Source organism: Rhinoderma darwinii, chromosome 12 (assembly GCF_050947455.1).
Source record: "Rhinoderma darwinii isolate aRhiDar2 chromosome 12, aRhiDar2.hap1, whole genome shotgun sequence".
NCBI classification, from domain to species: domain Eukaryota; kingdom Metazoa; phylum Chordata; class Amphibia; order Anura; family Rhinodermatidae; genus Rhinoderma; species Rhinoderma darwinii.
The window spans coordinates 54,832,646-54,855,908 of record NC_134698.1 but is presented as its reverse complement, the minus strand read 5'-3'; the positions used below and the strand labels follow the sequence as shown (position 1 = coordinate 54,855,908).

Genomic DNA, 23,263 nt, shown 5'->3' with positions numbered 1-23,263 from the left:
AAGTTATATAGGACAAGGACACATGATGTGATACGCTTCCTTTGCTTTGCATCTCACTCATTATCAGCATGCTACATTTTTCCATGTGACCCCATCTGCCCCTACTCTATACCTCATGTTTTCCTTTGCAGTCTGAGCATGCTCAGTATGCCTAAAGTAATCACTTCTGCCCTCACTTCCTACCTCACTTCTGCCCTTACATTCTGAGCATGCTCAGTATGGCTTATGTGTTTACTTCCTCCCTAACTTACTACCTCACTTCTGCCCTTACATTCTGAGCATGCTCAGTAGGCTTATGTGTTTACTTCCTCCCTAACTTACTACCTCACTTCCGCCCTAACTTACTACCTCACTTCCGCCCTTTTGTTCTGAGCATGCCCACATATCCTGGTTTTGGGACCACAACCACCCTCATCCTGGTATACATTGTTATGCCCCACTTCTCCTGTTTGTAGGTGTAAACGTGGCATATCAGCATTAACACCATCCATCTACCAGGTAAGAACGCTATAATTGTGCAGATTTCATTCATCGTCCACTGTTTATGCACACACTAGTACAAGTACATGGATTGTATCATAATATGTGGTGCATAATATTGCCTTTATGGGATGTATTATGCTTTTTTTAGTATAATTGTTTTTGCTAATCATCCGAATGTTTATAATCTCATTATACTTTGTTATATCTGTCGGTTATGTGCTACTATTATGTTGCCGATACCGTTTTAGCAGTGATTTTCAATCCGAGACTTTCCAGCTGTTGCTAAACTACAGCTCCCAGCATGCCCTGACATCCGCAGACTTTCAGGGTATGCTGGGAGTTGTAGTTTAGCAACTGCTTGAGAGCCTCAGGAGATTACTGCTCTATGATAAACTACCCTGAGATATAAACTCTAACTCCATGCTGCGGTATGACGATGTGTTTTTAAGAACAAGCCCGTTCACCAATATTTGACATCTGGCCCCAGCTACGGGATAAGCTGTCCTATGTACATGAGGCCCTGAGCTACGATATTCTATACATTTATTGAAATATTTTCTATTTAGTTGTTTATTAGTTTAAATCATTTTTGGCAAATCGCGTGGCAACTAATACAAAAATGGAGTGACCCAGCTTTCCCAGTGTCCTGAATGCCATATTTACCTAGTGGTTATGCAGCAATATATTTCCTGCCCCTATAATGTTGCATAGCTAGATAAATACGCCATTCACCAGTCTGGGAAATCACCTTCATGCAGCTGTTATAAAAGCTGGCGGGCCCACTTTAAACTCCTTACCCGCTTTTTGTAAGTCTTGCAGGGTGTCTGACGGAAGTGCTGAATACAGTTATGGCTGCTGCAGTGAAGCGAACAGCCAAGATGGTGGACGGAGAATTTCTGCGTATGGAAAGCTGCAAGGAGGCAGTTCGGGGTATTGTGCGGATGCTGCAGAGCTGTGTGGGAAAGGTAAGCTCTTCATATATCCATACGGTGCACATAGAGAGCGCTTTGCTGCGATCATCATCTGCAAACGTTACTCCTCCGGTTACTATACTTCAATCTTAAAAATGAAAGATGGCTGCAAATAGCTGCAATACCGCTGATCCACACTGAACAATGCAATACAACCCTGTTTATTCCCAGAGCGTATATTTATTTATCGTTTACCAGATCTTGGGCGATTATGGAAAACTTGATAAACCCTTCCAGTGGCCCATCCCGCCACCTCCGTCCATTGAGAAATCACCTCACATGGCCGTACAAGCCAATCATGGCATGCCCTGTGACTGTAACCATAGAAGTTTGAGTGTATGACCAGCAACAGGCTTGGCTGCCAGAGATGACCACGCATGAGACTTACGGTAGACCATGGTGATCACCTTCAGTGCGACAGAAGAACAGGCGTTACTGTATAAAGCACCGCTGGCCCCTGCAGTTTCGTCACTGGTCACCAGCGCTGGATGTAGCATTTGTGACCAGCCCCTGAGTTCTCGTCTTCTGTCAAATACAACTCTATGCAATTCTATTCAGCTATTCCCTGGCTATTCTCTAATCAGATGTGTCCGACATTACATCTCACACAGATACGATCTCCCAACTGTGCTATACTTCTGAATGGTGAATTTGCCCAGTCCTACAGAGATGCTACATAACTAGACCGATTTGTCATTCAGAAATATGGAAAAGCTGGGTCACGTGTCTTTGGTCACTGTGCAGCTTTACAAGAAACTGGTATAACTAATAGCTAAATCAAATTTACAGAAGAGGATAACTCGGAGACTCAGGCATGTATCACATTATCCCGTGTTCTAGCTGTGGTATCACAACGCAGAGGCTCATCCTTATGTGCGGCTGTGACTGGTACTGCAGGTTAGCCCCATATAATATATATATATATGTATATGTGAGCTGCAGTACCAGGCACAGCTGCATGTATGGACGAGCTGTGACTGGCAAATCAATAAGTGTATGTTCACACGCACTATTTACGGACGTAATTCAGGTGTTTTACGCCTGGTATTATGGCCGAAAATACTGCTTGAAAGCGTCGGCAAACATCTGCCCATTCATTTGAATGGGTTTTACGATGTACTGTGCAGAGGGTCATTTTTTTTTTACGCACCGCTGTCAAAAGACGGCACGTAAAAAAGATGCCCGCATCAAAGAAGTGCATGTCACTTCTTGGGACGTAATTGGAGCCGTTTTCCATTGACTCCATAGAAAAACAGCTCCAATTACGTCCGTAATGGACGCTGCGAAAAACGCCTGCACATGCCATTACGTCTGAAATTCAGGAGCTGTTTTCGCCTGAAAACCGCTCCGTAATTTCAGCCGTAATAGACGTGCACGTGTGAACATACCCTAAGACTGGACTCACGCAGGATTGAAATGCTGCAGATTTTCCGCAGCAAAATCCGCATTTGTTTTGTGCACATTTCGCAGCGAGTTTCACCCCACTGCATTAAAAAGGGGAAATCCACAGTGAAGATACAGAACAGAATGAGCACGCTGCAGATTTAAAATTTTGCTGCACCATCCAGAAAATGCTCAGCAGCATGTGGATAAGATTTGCTCACATCTCAGCCACATGGCAGGGACTGTAATCGGAAAATCTGCAGCAATTTCGTCTTATGTGAATTCAGTCTATAGGGGATAGGCCATCAATGTTCTTTTTCCTAGAAAACCTCTTTTAGTGACATAACAGTAGGGTAGATCAATTTAGGACATCGTCATTGAAAAAAATACTAAGCCTTGTGTGTATGGAGCTTTAGGAATATGAAGGGAGTTTTCAGACTGGGCCGTAGCTGTTGTTATCCTTCGTTTCCACATGAAAATTGAAGTATAAGATATAAATATATTTATGACTTTGTCTCTTTTCTTAGCTCCAACAACCTGAAGATGCTGTAAATATGTCCATTAACTGGGAAAAGATCCAATGCTCGCCTGATGCCAAACCAGCGTTGCTGTTCTCTGTGCTTCACCAGCACATATCTGATCTTCAGGTAGAGATTATTATACGTTTGTCTTCAACACGGGCCTCGAGCAGGGATAAACAATATACTGTATATTTTGAGTTCCACTAAAACCACCCCAAGAGACAATAAAATTTTTTGGGGCCTCACAATAACAACTTTCGTTGACGTTTTTGGATGCATTGACTTTCTGGTTCCCAAGATTTGTCCAACCCTGTTACTTATAAAAAAAATAAAAATATCCTCATGGCCTATAAAACTGCGACAGCGATAGAGAAATTCTAGCAGCCAGGAAGCCAATGGCCTTGTAAATGTTCTACTGGTGTTTATCCAACACTGCTGCTCTGGTGGATGTGCCGACTACCTGCATGTGCGTGTAGTGTGCACGTCACCACTGCAGGACAGCTAACAAAGACTGGCGGAACCACCAGAGAAGTGGGGATAACCTCTCTTGACTTGTGTGTTTTAGTAAAAACTTGTATTACCCATGAAATAACAATGCTGGAGGATATTTTCTTAGGATCCTGCATTGTGCCGGTCCTCTGCTATTCCTCCTGGAAATGTATGAATAAATTGACAACGGTGCATTTTCATTCACCTTGTCAATAGGATGTGTCCCTACCCAGTCTGACACTGTCCAATTGGATGTGCCATAAAGTGGTAAAACATGTGCTCCACTTTTATAAGGTCTTTGCTTCTGTACATTGCTTCTTATACTTATTGACCTTGTACTGCGATCTGTTCCCTGTCATTTCTATTGGCTGGGGAGAGATATCTGATCAGGTACTGCATAAAGACAAGAAACAGGATGCAAACTATTAAGAACAAGGAACAAATGGGTAATTATGTGAATATGTAAATGAAGGTGGTAGTTAATAAGTGCGCCGTGTGCGGATATCTTTTATTATGGAAAATTCCGAGCTTCTTTTATTATTGTGAAAAGCACGCCGCTGACTATCGCTGCTTACTTGAAGTACAGTACTTGACGTGCCAACGGCAGCTCACCACGCACAATGTCACCTGTCTGACTTTGTGTGCTCGGTGGCTGGTATTGTCATTCAGTCAATGTTACGTAATTGGCTGCAAAGTAAATCTGTACAAATACACAGAAAAGATAGGAAAATAATAGACATTCAGATTAAATAAATACAATAATAGACCACATTACACAGCTTAGTATAGCATATTGCCGAATGTACAGGACGTTCACAGTTACTACCATGACCAGACCGTCTGAAAACAGAGGAAAAAGGAAGACATTAGAGAAGGAGGGAAAGTAAAGGAAGGAAACACTGAATGAAAGAAAAATAAAAAAGAGGGGGAGTTGGGTGAGGTGGGAAATTACCCTACCAATTATTTTAGTGAAAGGCTATGGGAAGGATCCCGTAATAGGAAACAACATGGACTTGTATACGTCTGTGGTTTAAAATTGAATCAAAAAGAACCAGGTGGTGTTGAAGGAGTTCTCAGAATACTGCAGTGGTGAGCTCCTCCATCCTCCATAATGTCGTCAACTAATGCTCCTAAACTAATAAGAAAAATATAAAAAAACATATCATGTGGGACCACTGTTGAAACAATGGGCAAACTTAACAAAACTTTAATATGTAATCCGTGTACATATATAATTTATTTTTTATTTTTTTTCAGCCTTTTTTAGATCAACTTCAAGCCTTGGCAAATAGCAAAGTAAAAGAGCAGCACACCAGAGAGACTCCCTGTACTGTAGATGTTGTTGAAGTTAAGGAGAACATTGATGTTGGAAATTTTAGCACAAAAGTTGCTCCAAACAACTCGGACTGTCTCCCTGATCCAGCAGTTGTCCAAATACAGGCTGGAAAGTCAGAAGTAAGTGATAGTTATTTTTAGTTTTTTAAATACCTAAAAAGTCAATTTTTGCAATTTTACATTTTTAACTATGCAATGTTAATACTTCTGTGTCAAAAAAGACAAACGTATTGTAGGTATGATACCTTTATTGGCTAACCATAAAAGTTCTATATGAAGCTTTCAGAGCACACAGGCCCCTTCGTCAGGCAAGTTAACAAATGAATGACTTAGAAAAAAGCACAACGTTTAAGATGTTTAACTAAAAATTCTGTAACAAAAATGGGACAGGGCAGAGGGAGATGCAGCTGCAACTTCTCGCCCTCCATGTGTGTGAGGGGGGAGGAGGAGCAGCAGAGGGGAGAGTCAGAATGGGCACCTCTTATATCATGCTATGAAGAGCCCCCTCAGCATTCATGGGAAGATAAAAAGTATATATATATATATATATATATATATATATATATATATATATATATATATATATATATAAAAATGTACATAAATTATTTTAGACTCAAAGTGCAAAGGAAAACATTAAAAATGATTTTTATAGCTCCCTTGAACTGGCTCACAAGCGTGCGCTTTCTCTTCCGCTCTTAGGAGAGTTACAGAGTCCCTGACAAGATGCCCGACGTCTGTTAGACTCCGCTCAAAAGCGTACCCTCCAAGTATGTCGGAGCAAGTTTTATGAATTTGGTAACAAAAGCGGACGCATGTTAGCCAGAGCGTTGAAGGCTCAGTTGGCCCAATCCCATATACCAAATATTAAATCTTCCTCTGGTCATGTGGTACATACGACCCCCGAGATTGCGGATTGCTTTCACAAGTTTTATTCCGACATCTATAATCTTCGGTCCTCCACCGGCCCTTCCTCCCCGGATCGTGCCTTTCTCCCCTCTCATTTCATGCCTTTGTCTGGTGAGATTGCGGAGGATATGGATGCTGATTTTACCTCGCCGGAGATCCTTGCAATTATAAAGGACCTCCCAGGGGGGGAAGAGTCCCGGACCGGATGGGTACACTGCCAAATTTTATAAAACGTTAACTGACTGTTTAACGCCGCCTCTGCTCCAAGCCTTTAATTCTATCTCCCAGAAGTCTTGTTCCCCACTGGCTCCACCTTGGCTCGTGTTACGGTCATCCCTAAATCGGGCAAAGATCCTCAGCTCTGCTCAAGTTATCGCCCCATCTCCTTGCTCAACGTAGACCTAAAAATCTATGCCAAATTGCTTGCTAACAGATTGAATAAACATCTCCCTAACTTAGTCCATCCAGATCAGGTGGGATTTGTGCCTGGCCGGGAGGTGCGCGATAATACCCTTAAAACCTTCAATATCATCCATCACGCCCAGACTCGCCACATCCTCATCGAGATCCTGTCTCTAGATGACGAAAAGGCATTTGACAGGATATCCTGGCCCGCCCTTCACCAAACTCTTCAACATATAGGACTTCCTTTATGAGTAAAATAATGGCCTTTTATCACTCTCCATCCACCCAATTTAAAATAAACGGCTCCCTCTTGGCGCCATTTGCTATTCATAATGGTACCAGGCAGGGTTGCCCTTTATCCCCATTGTTGTATGTCCTCGTTATGGAGCATCTCATGGCCTCCATCCGGAACAGCACGGATATTAAGGGTATTCTATAAGGTGGGACAGAATATAAGTGCTCTGCATTTGCTGATAACCTGCTGGTTTATCTCATGAATCCGCATATAGCTCTCCCATCGCTGATGTCCGAGCTGTCCCGTTTTGGTGCATGGTCCAATTTTAAGATCAACTTCTCCAAGTCTGAGGCCTTGAGTGTATGCCTTCCACCCTCGACACTATCACGCCTCAAAAGTAACTTCCCCTTCTCCTTGCCTGATAGGGGTTTAACATATTTGGGAGTATGTATAACTTCTGATCTCTCACAATTATTTACTAATAACTTTGCCCCTTTTATTAGGTAAATTTCGCACAGATCTCTCCTCTTGGCATAAAAGGGAATTCTCTTGGTTTGGCCGTATTAATATTATTAAAATGTCACTCCTCCCCAGATTGCTGTACCTCCTGCAGACGATCCCTATCTCCATCCCATCCTCTTATTGGCTACGTCTCCAACAATCCTTCATATGGCCAACAGGTCATCCACGCCTGAGTAGCACAATCCTTACTCGATGCAGGTGGGGTGGGTCTGACGTACTGTCGTCTTTATTATCTGGCGTCGACTCATGCTCGTGTCCTCGACCTCTTTCATAATCGTGATTCTAAACTCTGGGGTCGTCTAGCCCAACAACTCTACTCGTACCCTATCTACTCTGCCATGGACCCTCCCTGGGATTAGACTGACTCCCGCCTCCTTTGTGGTTCTCCATACCCTTCAGGCACTGTGGTCCTCTGGGATGGGGGCTCACTCGTTAACCCATTGGGTCTACTGACCCCTATTACTGACAACCCTGCATTTCCTGCTGGTGAGGCGCATCTCTCTTTCCTGGGTAGGTCTTCCGCCAACCCCATGTACTTCACTCAGGTCCTATCTGATTCCGCTCTACTCCCATTAGCTACTATTTGCCCAGCTGATACGCCTTCACCACGTCACATATCTGAATACTCCCAGTTAAAACATTTTTATAGTGTCACTAAGCAGCAGGCTCACCTTCACAGGCCGCTTACTGACTTTGAGCGCTTATGTGTTTCGGCGTTGTCCCCCGCGCACGCCATCTCCACCCTCTATAAACTGCTTCTCTCCCAGCGATCCCCCTGTCTCCCATCCTTCTGTAGGGCTTGGGAGTCCGAAATTGAACACGACGTTCTCTGATGCACAATGGAGACGATATTTCTCCCTATCCCAGAGAGCCTCGATAGCCATACGAGCTCAGGAAACTAGCTACAAAATTCTCTCTATGTGGTATCGGATCCCCAATGCCCTGCATAAATGGTACCCGTCGGTGCCTGACACGTGTTGGCGCTGTGGAGCGACGGGGGGATCCATGTCTCATATTTGGTGGAGTTGCCCCTCCTTGCAAAGTTTTTGCAGGAGATTCTTAAAATTATATTGGAAGTCACTGGGGTCTCGGTCCCTAATGCTCTTGAGGCGGCCCTTTTATTCATGTTCCCTATGCCACTACCCATTTACAAACGCTCACTAATTAGGCACCTCCTTCAGGCTGCCAAATCGGTTATTCCCCGCAGGTGAAAAACGGCAGCGCCTCCACTGTTGGATGAGTGTTTTCAGGAGGTGGCCTTAATACAGCGAATGTAGCACCTTCTGGTTCATTCCTTGGCCGCTTCTACACTATACAAGGACACTTGGTCTCAGTGGCTTATGTTCCTCTTCTCTTCCACCTACCGTACTGCAGTGACTTGAGCCACAACACCCATCCTTGCCCATCGCGAGTGGACTAAATACGGGTGCGTAGGGATTTGCTTGCTCCAATCGCGTCTCAGCCAGGTGCATAGCTGCTTCTTGTTTACCCATGATGATCCGAAAATGGAGTTCAGGTTCACCACGAACTCCCCTTCTCCCCTTTGCCCTTGTTTTGTTTTCCTTTCTGTCTTTTCCTTCCCATCTTGTGTCTACTTTGCATGGTCATTTGCTTCCTGTGAGTGCGCTTACCTACTATTGCCACTGCATTTTAGGATGTATAGGAAGCTGAAGTTTTGTATTTTTTTTTTTTTTTTTTTTAAGCAATGCTTCTTTCCATGATGCTTTCTTAGTTTGTTCTCGTATTATGCGCTTTTTATAGGTGATGATCACCATTTTGTTTGGACTGTGCCCTAATTTGTCATGTTTTTTTTAGTTTGGGGACACCTCTACCCCCAACTGTGTTTGTACTTGTTTGTATTAAAACCAATAAAAATCTTGAATAAGAAAAAAAATTTTTTTTTATTTAAAACATATTTAATATTTGTTTTTACATTTAAAGAATGAGGACCTGTACGCGTGTTCTCATATAGAGATGATATTTTCCCTTTAAGTAAGGTAAACCTTAAAGTGCTTTCTATTACTGTGTCCACAGTAATCTTCATAGCTTTTTTTCACTGTAGCTTTCAAAATTTGAGTGTCCAAAATCAAAGGCAAGTTTCTAAAGTTGATGGGCGCACATGCTGTGTTTTTTTCTTAAAACAGCCGATTTCCCCCCTGCCCCCTCACTGCATTTCTTTTTGCCGTGCTTACTCCCTGCAGATCGACCGAAGGATATTGGCATTCATAGAGAGAAAGCAAGCCGAGATCAATGAAAACAACGTCCGGGAGTTCTGCAACGTTATTGATTGTAATCAAGGTAAATGTTCCTACAGTCACTCCATTTCCCAGTGATCTCTGCTAGAGATATTGCTCTCAGTCTTATTCATGGCTTTGTACAGCTAGAGATTCACTTTGATTCATCTTGCAAAGAATAGTTAGGGAATGAAATTGCCACACAAACACTGGCTGCCTTTCATTTTGCTGCATATAGAACAAAAATACGTCTAGATAGGAAAAAAAAAGTAAATCTAGTGACATCACATATTTGTTTCATATATAAAATGTTGCATCATATATTAAGATATCAGGTGTATTTGCCAAATACAATTTATTTACCAAATACCACTTGCTTACAAAATATTTTAGCAAAATTTTATTCTGGTTTTTACGAACTGCAATAGGCCTAGTTCTAAGGCTATGTTCACACTGAGTTTTTTGCAGGCAAAAACGCTGCAAAATATGCTTTCTCTGCCCCCCATTGATGTCAATGGGAGGTCAGTGACGTAAACGCCCAAACATAGGGCATGTCGCTTCCTTTTTCCATGAGACGGTTCCATGGGAGGCATTTTTGGACGTTTTTTGGCGCATCTTCCGACGCGGTTTCCACGTCAAAAAAACGTGTCAAATCTCTGTGTGAGCTGACCCTCCAAATGGAGTTTTTTGGAGGCGGAAAAATCTGCCTCAAAATGTCTTCAGGATTTTGACCTGCCTGCACTATTTGCCGCGTTTTTCAGCCGCTGTCATTGAGTGCCGTGATTGATGGCTGGCTGCTGTCTACCGGGATACACAGCAGCCTGTCAATCACTGTGGGGGGGGGGGGGTGCTCTCCTCATGGATTCACTGGACTCAAAACTATTGGTGTGGAATATTCTTTGTTCGCTCCGATTAGCCAAATTCACAATTTATTTTTTATTTTTCTTGTGTGTAAGTTATTAAAGAGTGTCCCTTTTTAATTTCAAGTTTTTTAATTTGCTGCCCTTACCTAGGGCGGCATTTTCAGCTGACAGATTTGCTTTAATTCTAATGAATTATTCTCCGTACACAGCAGTATTGGTCTGACATTAGTGTTTTCTGAAGGATGAAACATTTGAGGAGTCTAAAATATATATATATATATATATATATATATATGCATTAATATATTTTTATTGTTGCAGAGAACAGTTGTGCCAGGACAGATGCCGTTTTCACTCCGTTTCCTGGATTCAAGAGCCATATAAAAGGTGTCTTATTTTCTTAATACAGTAGTTGCCAGTTCTCTGATCATTTCTTCACGTTCAGAATTCTTGTCTTCAGAGACTTCGTCCCCTTTACACAGCTGTAATACAACCACATTTTAGCCTCCAAATTACATCCGCAATGCCCGGACCTCCCACAGTTCTAAAACTTAGAGAATCCTAAGGTGATCCAAGTCTGATTCAAGAGAACCGCAGGAGGTAAAGGTGTTGCGGCCCTTAATACGAATGCTAAAATGCCCTCGTGTTATGGCCGTGTGAAAGCGTCCGTATTCTGAAACCGTTCATACTATGAAATACATTAAATAAATGAAAAAAAAAATGAATAGGTGTACAAACTTTCTGTGCTTTTTATTTTAGACTTTGATTCATTTTTTTCCCCCCAGATCTATTTATATTGCATAGACTGCTTCCATGTTTTTGATCTTGTAACGCATACAATTTATTTCAAAGTAAAAGTCCTGCTTTGCATCACAATTGGCATCAGTCTAGATCCAATATTTTTTTTGGGGTACCAAGAACTTCAAAGCATGTTGTGTTTCTTAACTAGATTTAGGTGTCAATTCATATGCTAGTGATAAACCGCATTAAATTGTCGATGGATAGAAACAAATCGCAATATGTATCCCATCCTTTTTTTCCTTTTTTTGCTTTATTTATTTTTTTCTTCCAGAGGAAAATCAATCTTCCTAACCCTCAAAACAGAATGGTGAATAATTTAGATAAAGCGTTATTAGAGACAGATGACAAGCGGTTACAATAAATTCCATAACTGACTGTAGCGGGTAGAAAAATTAATTAGAAGCTAATAGAAAACAGATATGATTCCATGCCAAAGAGGTTTTGGAATGTCTTCCTATCAATCTATATATATATATATATATATATATATATATATATACAACTTTCTTTTGTGCTGATTAACTTTAATATATCTCTACAGAGGTCAGAGCTCCGGTTTTTTTCTGATACAGACCTCAATATCGCCTGCATTAACACAAAGTAAAATAATAATTATTGCTACCTGCAGCCACCACTAGGGGACGCTTACTGCATACTTATTGAGCTCAATAATGAAAAAAGTCAGTATACTCTAAGCTCCCCCTAGTGGTGGCTGCTGACAGACAGAATTTTCTTATTTCACTTTGTCTATGAAGGGGATTTGAAGCTCTGTTTCTGAAAAACGGCACTCTGACCGCAATAAAGAGCGTATGAAATTAAACCGCACGGGATTTTAGAACCTAAAAACAATATGGTGTTAAAAGTTGCACATTCACATTTTGTAGTGAATTTTTCCATAGAAAAAAAAGGATAAATAAAGAATTAGCAATTGATGGCTATCCATTTTCCATCCACCTCTGTATAAAACAATTAAGCCTTATTTTCTTTAGATTTTGACCATCAATGATAGAAACAGTATTTGGTTGATGAGCGTGTGTATAATGTTTGTATGTCCCATTTCAGTCTCCAGGGTTGTGAATGCTTATGGGCCTCAAACTAGAACTGATGGCTCCTCTTCCTGCTCAAGAGCACATTCCCTACCACATGACTGTGGGAACCAGGCTGTAGAGGAGAGGCTCCAAAATATTGAATACCACCTACGGCTAAACCCAGGTAGCAATTTAGATTCTACACAGAGTCCCTTTTAAGTGGTGCAGCTACAGTGGTTGCATTGGTGGCAATTTCAACTGGACCCCACAGTCCCTCCTGCCAGAACAAGACCGTCGTTCAGCAGGGAGGGGGGGGGAGGCTGTCAGTCCTGATACTGGCCAACATTCGGTAGAGGCGTAGCTAGGTTCACCAGCACCCAGGGCAAAGATCGTTTGGCGCCCCCCCCCCCACCCCAAAACCGAAGGCCTTTTTATTTATTTTTTCTTGATACATGGAGGCCAGGGCCTTAAATCTTTGCCAGATTTTTTTTTAAAATTTGTTCTCATCATCCTTGTTTTAGTCAGATATAGCGTTGTATGGTGCATCGATATATCGATACTATTTTGAGGCCGTGCACCTTCAAATGGTTCAATACCGTTAATGCATGTAGTCGATACGAAGTCATGTGGCCGCACAGCTTCATATTGTAACAGTCAGAGCGGGATTGCGGCTGTGTAATAAAGCGATTGCCCCGCTCCTGACAGGTGCGCCCGGTCAGCGTGATGTGATGCGGCCGGCGCTGCACTAATGAGCGCCGGAACTTAAGACCGAGAACACGGCGGACATGCCGCAAAACATCCCCATGTTCTGTCTTCAGTGCCGGTGCCGCCACTCTTTAGCGCATCACCTCATGCTGACCACGTGCTCACAACTTGTCAGGAGCGGGGCAATGGCCGCATTACATAGCCGCAGCCCCGCTCCAACAATGGAGATCGGGTCTGCGGCTATGTAATCTGCGCCGCTATTCCCTTGAATGCTATGATCAAAGATGACCGAAGCATTCAAGGGGTAAATGAGAAGTCCGATGCCCTTTGGATCATGTCACAGGGATCGAGGAACATACCATATATGGGCAGACAGCCCAGGGTCCATTGAAGGACCCCAGGGCTTTCTGACCATATTTCCTATTAGGGCATACTTAGGACATACCTAACAACTGCCTGTTTACTCTCCGTATATAGATATATGCCAGTACATTAAAGTTTCAAAATAAAAAAATGAAGTAATCACACACAAACTTTTTTTTTTACAATAACCATTAACATAAAAATCTCAATACATAAAACATAAGGCCTCCTGCGGACCGTACAATATGGCCTATTTTTTTGGGGCGGTTTGGGCTCCAAGCAATGCACGGACCGTGGAAACCACGGTCGTGTGCATTGGCCCATAGTAAAGCATGCATTGTATACTATCCTCAATTGCAGATTGTATACGGCCACAAAACTGCAGCCGTGTTCATGACACCTTACACATGTTGGATATGTCGCGTCCGTAATAACCTGCACAACAAATTGATAGCGTCGTTTATGATGTTTACGCTGTGAAAAAATAAAATAAAAACTGCTTTCTTTCACTTATTAATGTGAGGCGCGAGGTGTGATGAATTTTGAACCTCCATGTGCCTCACATTAATAGTAATTAACCCCATCATGTACCTCACATTAACCCAATGTTGTCCATTATGACTGAGAAACATGATGGTGTTAATTACTATTAATATGAGGCACATGGAGGTTCAAAATTCATCACACCACGCGCCTCACATCAGAAAATGGAAGGACTTCTTTTTTTAAATTTTATTATTGTTTGGAATTCATCGTTTTGGTACCGAGTATCGCAATACTAAACAAAGTATCGGTATCGAAGTCCAAATTCTGGAATTGTGACATCCCTAGTAGATAGTTTATTTGTATCATTAAACGTGTAATCTGTAACATATCTAGGAGGACCCGTGCCAAAAGATATTTACCAGAGAATTAAAAAGTTAGAAGACCGAATCCTGGAATTGGAAGGCATTTCCCCTGAGTATTTTCAGTCTATGGTGAGCAACAGTTTTATGTAAATTTATTGTATTGATTGTTTGTTTAATCAAATTTCTAACACCTAGCTATAATATAATTCATGTATACATTGTTCCGAAGATCTCTGCCTGCTGTCAATGAATGGATATATTCTTCTGAACATTCCGTAACTGACTCAGCTGCAGGGATTATTAGAAGTGAGAGCTCTTATGCATTGGGGCTCATGCACACTTCAGTGAATTTCTTCAGTGTGCTATCCTTTATTTTAACGGATAGCAGACTGACCCATTCATTTCATTGGGGCCATGCCGTATATAAGGTCACGGATGTGTGCATGAGCCCTAAAAGGGATACGTCTGTGGGAGAAGCACATTTTAAGGACAGGTTTTCAGCCTCAATGTATACAAGATGGTTTCCAGCCCTTAAATTCCACCTATTGGTGGCTTCACGCAACCAGAATTTTATCATTTTGTCTATGCAGGGAATTTGGAGCTCTGTATTAGAAAAACCGAGCTCTAAACATAAAGATATCTTTAGAAAGTAATACCAAATTTTTGGCTGATTTATTTAAATAAAAAAATGGTGCTGAAGGGTGAATATTCACTTTAAGTATTGCGTTCTCCATGGCCATCAAACTGCAAAAGGCTGGAGCAACTTAAAATGGTAGCTCTGGTTAGAGACTGAGGCTGGATTCACACGAGCATGTTCGGTCCGTAATGGACGGAACGTATTTCGGCCGCAAGTCCCGGACCGAACACACTGCAGGGAGCCGGGCTCCTAGCATCATAGTTATGTACGATGCTAGGAGTCCCTGCCTCTCCGTGGAACTACTGTCCTGTACTGAAAACATGATTACGGTACGGGACAGTTGTCCGGCAGCGAGGCAGGGACTCCTAGCGTCGTACATAACTATGATGCTAGGAGCCCGGCTCCCTGCACTGTGCTCGGTCCGGGATTAGCGGCCGAAATACGTTCCGTCCATTACGGACGTAATGTGCTCGTGTGAATCCAGCCTAAATATCACAAGTCTATTTTGAACTTGAAATGTGTGTCTGTGGGGTATTTCCATAGAGCGAGAATGTAAAATAAAACACTGGCATTCTTTTAGGCAACTGTTTAGATGCTTTTCTTACATGTGGATTTTTTTTAAAGAGAACCTGTGAGCTCCTATTTGCCTACCAAACTGGTCCTAGCATTTGATAGGTCTTGTAAAACTATGTGCCCACGTACATTTTGTTTGCTTTGTATTACCTTGTTTGTCCAGATGAATTACTTCATTGCCATATGCAAATTACTCTACTAATGTCACTCGGCCAGGCAGTTTCCCCACAAGTGCTCCTATTCTCGCCCTTTTAACCTGCTCAACTAAGCCCCTTTTCCTCAGGATTGATGTCGGCACGCTATGGCCACGTCACTTTCCTCCTCACTGAGGGGGCGGAGTTCAGCAGGCTGAAATGACTAGAACAGGGGCACTTGTGAGGAAACGGACCGCCCAAGTGGCACTTGCAGAGTCATTTGCATATGACAATAAAATTATTTATATGGACAAAGAAGGTAATACAGAGCAAACTAAAGGAATTTGGGCACATAGATTTAGGAGACCTTCCAAACTCTGGGACCAGTTTGGTAGGCAAAGAGGAGCGGACTGTGACAGGTTCCCTTTATTGTGACTGCTATGGGCAACAGCATTTTTCCTATATATGCACTAGTTTTATCCAAGTTTTACCCCCGATATGTTGTCTAGTGGTAACAAACAATCACGTACTGTATGTTAGGAGATCCGAAGGTTTGTGAATGCTAAACCCCAGAAATAATATGAAAGCCTTCTGTTTAGCTATTTGATGCGTTCCCTTGATATCCTCTATAGAAATGAATCTATATCCACACCCTAACTTACTATTATTTTATCTAATGTAAATGTATATTCTACACCCAGCTTGCTGTCTATTTTTGTCTTACCTTTTTTTTTCTTTCCATTTTTGCTTTACCTCCTTAGCCGACTGCCTTATAGCCTCTTTACGGCGGCCGTTCTGGGTAGTTCTTCTGAAGCGCCACCTTTTCATGGCGCCACTTAAGAACAACTTTTCCCGCATGTGGCTGGGAGCTCCTGAAACCCAGGCTGTTGTGAACAGCTTCGGGCTTCATGGCAACCATCAGAGACCGCTAGTGGTGGTCTCCGATCATATTTAACCCCTCAGATGCGGCGCTCAATAACAAGCACCGCATCTGAGTGGTTTTAGAGGGAGGGGGCTCCCTCTTTCACCCCACTGGCATCCCGCGATGCAATCAAAGGTGTCAATGGTAGCTGGGGGCCTAAAAAGGGCCCCCAGGTCTGCCTATTGTAATTGCCTGTTAGGCCATGCCGTAGGCATGTATTATATAAGTGATTTAAAGGATCGCACAGTAAAGTCCACTAGTGGGACTAAAAAAAGTTAACGTTTGAAATGAATAAATAAAAGTCCCAAGCAAAAAGAAAAAGATAAGAACCCACTTTTTCCCCTTTAAAAAATACTTTTATTATTTACAAAAAAAAAAGTAAAAAGTTATACATATTTGGTTTTGCCGCGTCCTGTAACGACCCCAACTATAAAACAATTACATTATTTAACCCGCATGGTGAACACCTTACATTTTTTTTATAAAAAACAATGACAGAATTGCAAATTTTTTTGTTCAACCGGCCTTCAAAAGATCCGATAAGTGATCGAAAAGTCGCATGTACTCCAAATGGTACCAATAAAAACTAGAAGTCGTCCCGCAAAAAAAAAAGCCCTAATACAGCTACATCGGCGCAAAAATAAAATAGTTAGAACTCCTAAAATATGGAAACACAAAAACAAATCATTTTGAAAAAAAAAAGTGTTTTTACTGTGTAGAAGTAGTAAAGCATAAAAAACCTATATAAATTTGGTATCGCCGCAAACGACCCGCTTAATAAAGTTACGTTATTTATACCACACGGTAAACAGCGTAAATTTAAGAGCCAGAAAAGAATGGTGAAATTTCAGGTTTTTTTTTACACTATCCCACCCAAAAAGTCAATAAAAAGTTAATCAATAAATTGTATGTACCCCAAAATAGTGCTATTGAAAAATACAACTTGACCAGCATCTGATATTGCAGCCTATCCCTGTTCACTTGAATGGAGCTTAGAGAATTAAAAGAAAAAAGCACGGCGCCACATAGTGTGAGTAAGCCCAGGAAATAACAAACTTTAGTTTGACAAATGGAGGCTTAGAACAGGTGGATAGGACTAGAGCGTATAGTAGGTAGGTAGGTGTTGAATGAGTGCTGCTGCCGAGATCCCAGCCGGTCAGCCCTGGAGGACCACCGCAATAGATAATGTAGAGATTCTTTGGAAAAACGGGACCCCGTGAGGCGCTGCTACTCAAGAAGGATTCAATGGTAATAATAAATGATGCTTTATTGTTGTAGGCTACGCGTTTCAATGCCGCATCGGCATCTTCCTCAGGCCACACACATTGCAGTTAAAACAACAGCCCTTTAAATACACCACGCGGGAGAAAAACCACCAATGTAAACAGGGTCAAAGTGCAAAGGTGACGTAATCCCGGTGATTACGTCACCTTTGCACTTTGACCCTGTTTACATTGGCGGTTTTTCTCCCGCGTGGTGTATTTAAAGGGCTGTTGTTTTAACTGCAATGTGTGTGGCCTGAGGAAGATGCCGATGCGGCATTGAAACGCGTAGCCTACAACAATAAAGCATCATTTATTATTACCATTGAATCCTTCTTGAGTAGCAGCGCCTCACGGGGTCCCGTTTTTCCAAAGAATCTCTACATTTTGAATGGAGCTTGGCAGTCACAGCCCGTGGCATTGAGATGCGTTGTTTCCTGTTTTTTTGTTTTTTTTGTTTTGTTTTTTAACATATGCAACTGCATTAAGTGTCTAATATGAAGTATGTCTGACTGTCTTCACCACATGGTATTAATGTAAAAATCATGAAAAAGAAAACTGTTCTCTGCTCTGGTTCATATCCACAAATTCTTACAACACAAAGACTCCTGTTCGGTGTAATACATTGACGGCCTTTTCCCTTTAAAGCGTTAAAGTTGTGTTTTATCCCTAAAAGTGCAATCATTCACAGTGTTAAATGACTTTCACATTACTGTGTGCTGCTGGGACGTGATGTTCTAACTCCTGCTGCTGGCAGACACTGAAGATTCCACAAGAAATTGTTAGTTTATGTAGCATGTTATTAGTAGGAGTCCTATAATCATATACATATTGTTATCTCATTGCAGACAGGCAAGCCTACAAATTGAGCAACGGGATCCAGATTTATTCTAATGTGCTTTCTTTTTTTGTAATTCTCTGCTGCATCCAACTCATTTGTGCCAACTATTCTGACATTGAAATTGAATGCGCTTCACTGCATATCAATACTAGACTGCCCATACACGTCCAGCTATGTGCTCCTAAGTGCCATGCCGCAACAGGTTTCCAATCCAATTAACATCGCTGCCCCAGAAAAGACATTTTATATTTATTTGTGTTTTTTAGGTTACTTTATTCATTACATATGGTTACCGAAAGCTATTTTTTTAATCAATTATATTATCAACTGTTTTTTCTAACTGATTGTCAATTTCGATTATTTGTCCACTTTTGTCTGCATTTTATTCCACCTACTTTTCTGTATTAAACAGGCAGCTCTCCTGACAGGTCTGTTTTAGTAAATACCTATATTCCCTGTGAAATAACAATTCTAGAGCATCTGTGTTATGCTGTTATGCCTCCTGGAAATGTTTGACTAAATTGACAACTGGGCGTTAACATTACAGTTTGACATGGTGAGCACTGATTGGGCAGTGTCGGAGTTTGTAGGGACACGCCCCATTGACAAGGGGAATATTAATGCCCAGTTGACAACTCATTCATACATTTCCAGGAGGAATAACCGAGTGTTAGCAGTACTCCAGAATTGTTATTTTATGAGGAATACAGGGTTTTACTAAAAGACACATGTCAGGAGAGGTGACTGGTCTTTAAGTAGTACCTCTTCAGAGAAGCTTAGAATCATAATGACCGAAAAAGACAGTCAGGAGATCCAATTTGTCCTTTTTATGTGAGAGAAAATAGTTTTATGACGGCACAAATATATAATCTTTCTTAAAAGGGATGCCTTATCATATTTGGTTTTTACATGATTTTATGGCATGCCCGATTACATATTTTATTAATATATTTGTCTTCTGTATTGCAGGAGATGTCCAGTAAGCGGAGAAAAGCTCAGACTTCACAGGTAGGTATATTTAATATAGAGGCTACAATACCTAGTGTGTACGTCCTTGCATAAGGCAATACCTGCACGATAGTAAATTAAAATCCCTACTGGATGAAATCATTAGCACATTATTAAATGTGTAATATACATCACATTGGCATTTAAGGTCTGTTCTGTTAGGTTTCCCTGCCCCTAACAGGCAGAATAGCATGGTCTGCCCAATGAAATTTGAATGACATTATAAATCAATGGGATCTGTTAGAATATGTCACAAAATGGATCCATCGTGGATCTTGTAAAAATGGAACCCATGACACCAGTATGACAACCAAGTCTTATGGGCCAAAAATTGCAAAATATGTATATATAAGAATAAAAATAAATACCCTCAAAAATACAAAGCATTTCAGTATGTTTACTATTGAGATTACTTGCCCAAAATATATGTTCTGTTTTTTTTAGAGCTACTCACTGGTGGAGCTTGACCAGAAAATGAATGTTCTCAGACAGTCCCTCTACAAAAAAGCAAAAGTTGAATCGCTGGAGAAGATGTAGTAGTCAGGAGGGCTTTGCTCTGGATGTTGTTGTCTTTACCCCGGAGTATCTTGTTTGTTTCTTTGTCTAGTATTTTTTTCTATGGCTTGCATCATTCCACATTTCCAGTGACATTGGTCACATTGTTAGATGACACCCACAAGCTGTTATGGTAGAGTATAATGCATGAATACAGCCGACTAGAGGCATTCTGATGTTACATTTAGAATGATCTAGCTGCAGCTATAGAAGAAATTTCTAGCGTGGACTCTGAGCAAGTTACTTTCATAAACCAGTATTTATATATATAATCATTTTTTTTTTATTTTTTTTACATGGCAATACTGCTGTGTATCTGAGAGGTACAATGAGGCAGGGTGTTATAAACAGTCTAGTGTCATGGTCAACGTTCATTTTCTCCAGTGAAACTAAGCTATTTAAAGGGATTTTCCACCTGGAGCATTTATTACCCATCTGTAGACATGGGACAGAGGACAGAGGACATGGGACAGAGGACATGGGACAGAGGACATGGGACAGAGGACATGGGACAGAGGACATGGGACAGAGGACATGGGACAGAGGACATGGGACAGAGGACATGGGACAGAGGACATGGGACAGAGGACATGGGACAGAGGACATGGGACAGAGGACATGGAAAGTAGAGCATGAAATAAAGGACAATGAAAATGGGGGACATGGGGCAGAGGACCTATAGCAGAGGAAACACAGAGGACATAGAAAACAAGGGACACGGGACAGAGTTAATAGAAGATGGGGACAGAGGACATAGAGAACATGTAACACTCAGAACAAGGTACAGAGGTCATTGAAAACGGGGAACACGGGAGAAAGGTCATGGGAAACTGGGTACATGGGACATTTTAAGTAGAAAAAAAACAAAGAAGCTATTGGCATAGACTTCTGAAAAGACCAGTTATCTGCACTCTGCTGATCTTCTTAATGTGAAGACTATGATGATATATATGTGTGTGTTGTAAATGTTAGTTTTTGGGTATCTACCTCTATAAATATAGACTATTTAATAGTGAAGTAACCTCTGTGTACCAGTTTTCATAAAATAAAACTTTACTTTGATAATGGTTGGTGGTAGTAGTGTATTTGTGTATGAAATAACTCGCTGCATACGTGAATTAGTATTGTGTAAAATGTTGGGATTTAGTAGCAGAAAACGGCTTATTCCTCATTTGTCCTCATGTAGCACAAAAGGGTTAAACAGGTCCAAAACCTGGAGAGTCCATAACCAACATATTCGTCAATGATCCCAGATTTTACGTGACGATTGTAGTCATTTATACACCCCCACACCCAAGGACCAACTCCCTCACTAGAAGGTTTTAGTGGACTATCACAAGTGTGTTGTGAGTTTGGGTAACATACTGTAATTGGGCACTTTTAATTCTCTTTTACTCTATTAAGGTAAGCGCTGCTACTTTTCATTTTTAAGGTGCGGAGTTCCTGAGCTTTTTTTTTTTTTTTTAGTGGGGACAGAGGTCTTGCTGGAACTTGTGTAGCTACTAGTAGCCTGACCAAAATTTTTCTGTATTGCTTATGTCCAGCCTTTTATCTCAGACTAGTGAAAAATGGAGAAGGAAGTATGCAAAAACTGCAGGCACCCCCTCCCAGATAAAGCCTACACTGATGTGTGATTTTTGCAGATCAGATATTACCTCTGAAACTGAAATATTTTTTTTCCCGTGGTTAAAATCCCAATTATTGGTATCGATTTGAAGATGTTAAATTACATAAAAAGAACAAATGGGAAAATCCAGTTCATGAAAAAAATCGAGAAGACTGTCTTCAGATGATTCTGACAGGGATGTTCTGCAATTAAGGTGAAATAAACTCTGCTGAATCAGTTACAGAAGACTTGGAAGATTATTTATTATATTACGAGGATAGGGCTGGCTAAGATAATAAAAGCAGTAAAAATATAATGGAAACTGATAAAGTAAACAATCTCTATTCTATTCTCCCCCCCCCCCCCCCCCAAAGAAAAAGGCCAAGGTTCTACCTTAGACATCCAAGCTATTTTGGATGACGAATGGAGTAGCCTAGACACTAAACTGAAAGAACAGATGCAGGGCCGGCATTAGGGGTTGGCAAACTGGGCAACTGCCCCGTGCCCCCCTTCTCCCATGGCCCCAGTGGCAGAACTACCACTATAGCCGCTGCAATATCCCATAACATTTTTGGGCTGGGGGGGCACGGCCCCCTTATTCCCGGTGGTTTTGTTAGCATCGGTGGTGCCCCGAAGCTAGCGACTTCCACATTAGACTGTATCTGCGTTGTCAGGCTGCAGATACTATGGTAGAGCAGCTCCCTGCTCCGCCATTCACTAGGCTACAGGCCACATTAGGCCTGCAGCCTAAAAGACGCTGGGATAGAATCCCTGCGCAGGCCGGCGTGATGACATCACTGGATCACGCTGACCTAGCAAGGGTCCCATCTCGAGGCTGTGGAGCAGCTCCATCCGTCGCAGGAACGGGGCTAGGTGAGTACAAATTTTTTGGGTGGGATGTGTGCCACTATTTACAAGGGGACGCTGTGATACTATCTACAGGGGGGCTGTGGCACGATCTACATTGGCACTGTGGCACGATCTACAGGGGGCATTATTACTGTGTGGGGGCACATTTACTGATGGGGCACTTTTATTGTGTCGAGCACTAAGCGATCGTTATTATCTGGGGCACTGTGGATTATGAGTTTGTTTAGGCAATGGGGTATAGGTCGAGAGGGTGCTGGAAAAGCTGGAGCAACTTGTCTGTGTTTAAAATTCTGGCTGAAATAAGTTGTCACAGTGGTCTGGGCTGGCTGGAGAAAAAAAGGGCAGGTGAACGACTTTAATCAGAGAAAACGTCACCTGTGAGTCACTGGATATAAATGTGCTGTAATCACGTATATTGTCTGCAGAACTCCTGTGTATCACTGGCATCTACCACTATAAGGTGGTAATATTGGTCTTTGTATAGTGGTTTTTATTCAGTAACCATATCAGGGTATTATTATGTCCCTATGTGGTTATGGTGTGGTGGTATTATTTGGACCTTATATTGTTGTTATTGGTAATATTGGCCTTATAATAGTGAGTTGTGTTCAGTAACAATATGCAGGTAATATTTCATCTGGTATAGTGATATGATTTAATAAGTGTATTTATATACATTTATTTTTTTGTGTGAGAGGCGGGACATATGCTTTGGGGCTTGCAACACTCCTGGAGGTGCTAGAAATCCATGATGCAGTTC

The 23,263-nt window shown here is 41.7% G+C and overlaps 1 protein-coding gene across 1 annotated transcript; it reads left to right on the top strand.

Moving 5' to 3' along the window:
- Positions 1-324: 324 nt before the first annotated feature.
- Positions 325-21,094, top strand: MBIP (MAP3K12 binding inhibitory protein 1). Its single transcript, XM_075843358.1, has 10 exons — positions 325-498; positions 1,295-1,448; positions 3,365-3,484; positions 5,105-5,302; positions 9,455-9,551; positions 10,672-10,737; positions 12,214-12,363; positions 14,127-14,224; positions 19,434-19,472; positions 19,917-21,094. Exons 2-10 carry the CDS (start codon positions 1,332-1,334, stop codon positions 20,007-20,009), a joined length of 978 nt encoding a protein of 325 aa, XP_075699473.1. The 5' UTR covers positions 325-498; positions 1,295-1,331; the 3' UTR covers positions 20,010-21,094.
- The last annotated feature ends 2,169 nt before the right edge of the window (positions 21,095-23,263 follow it).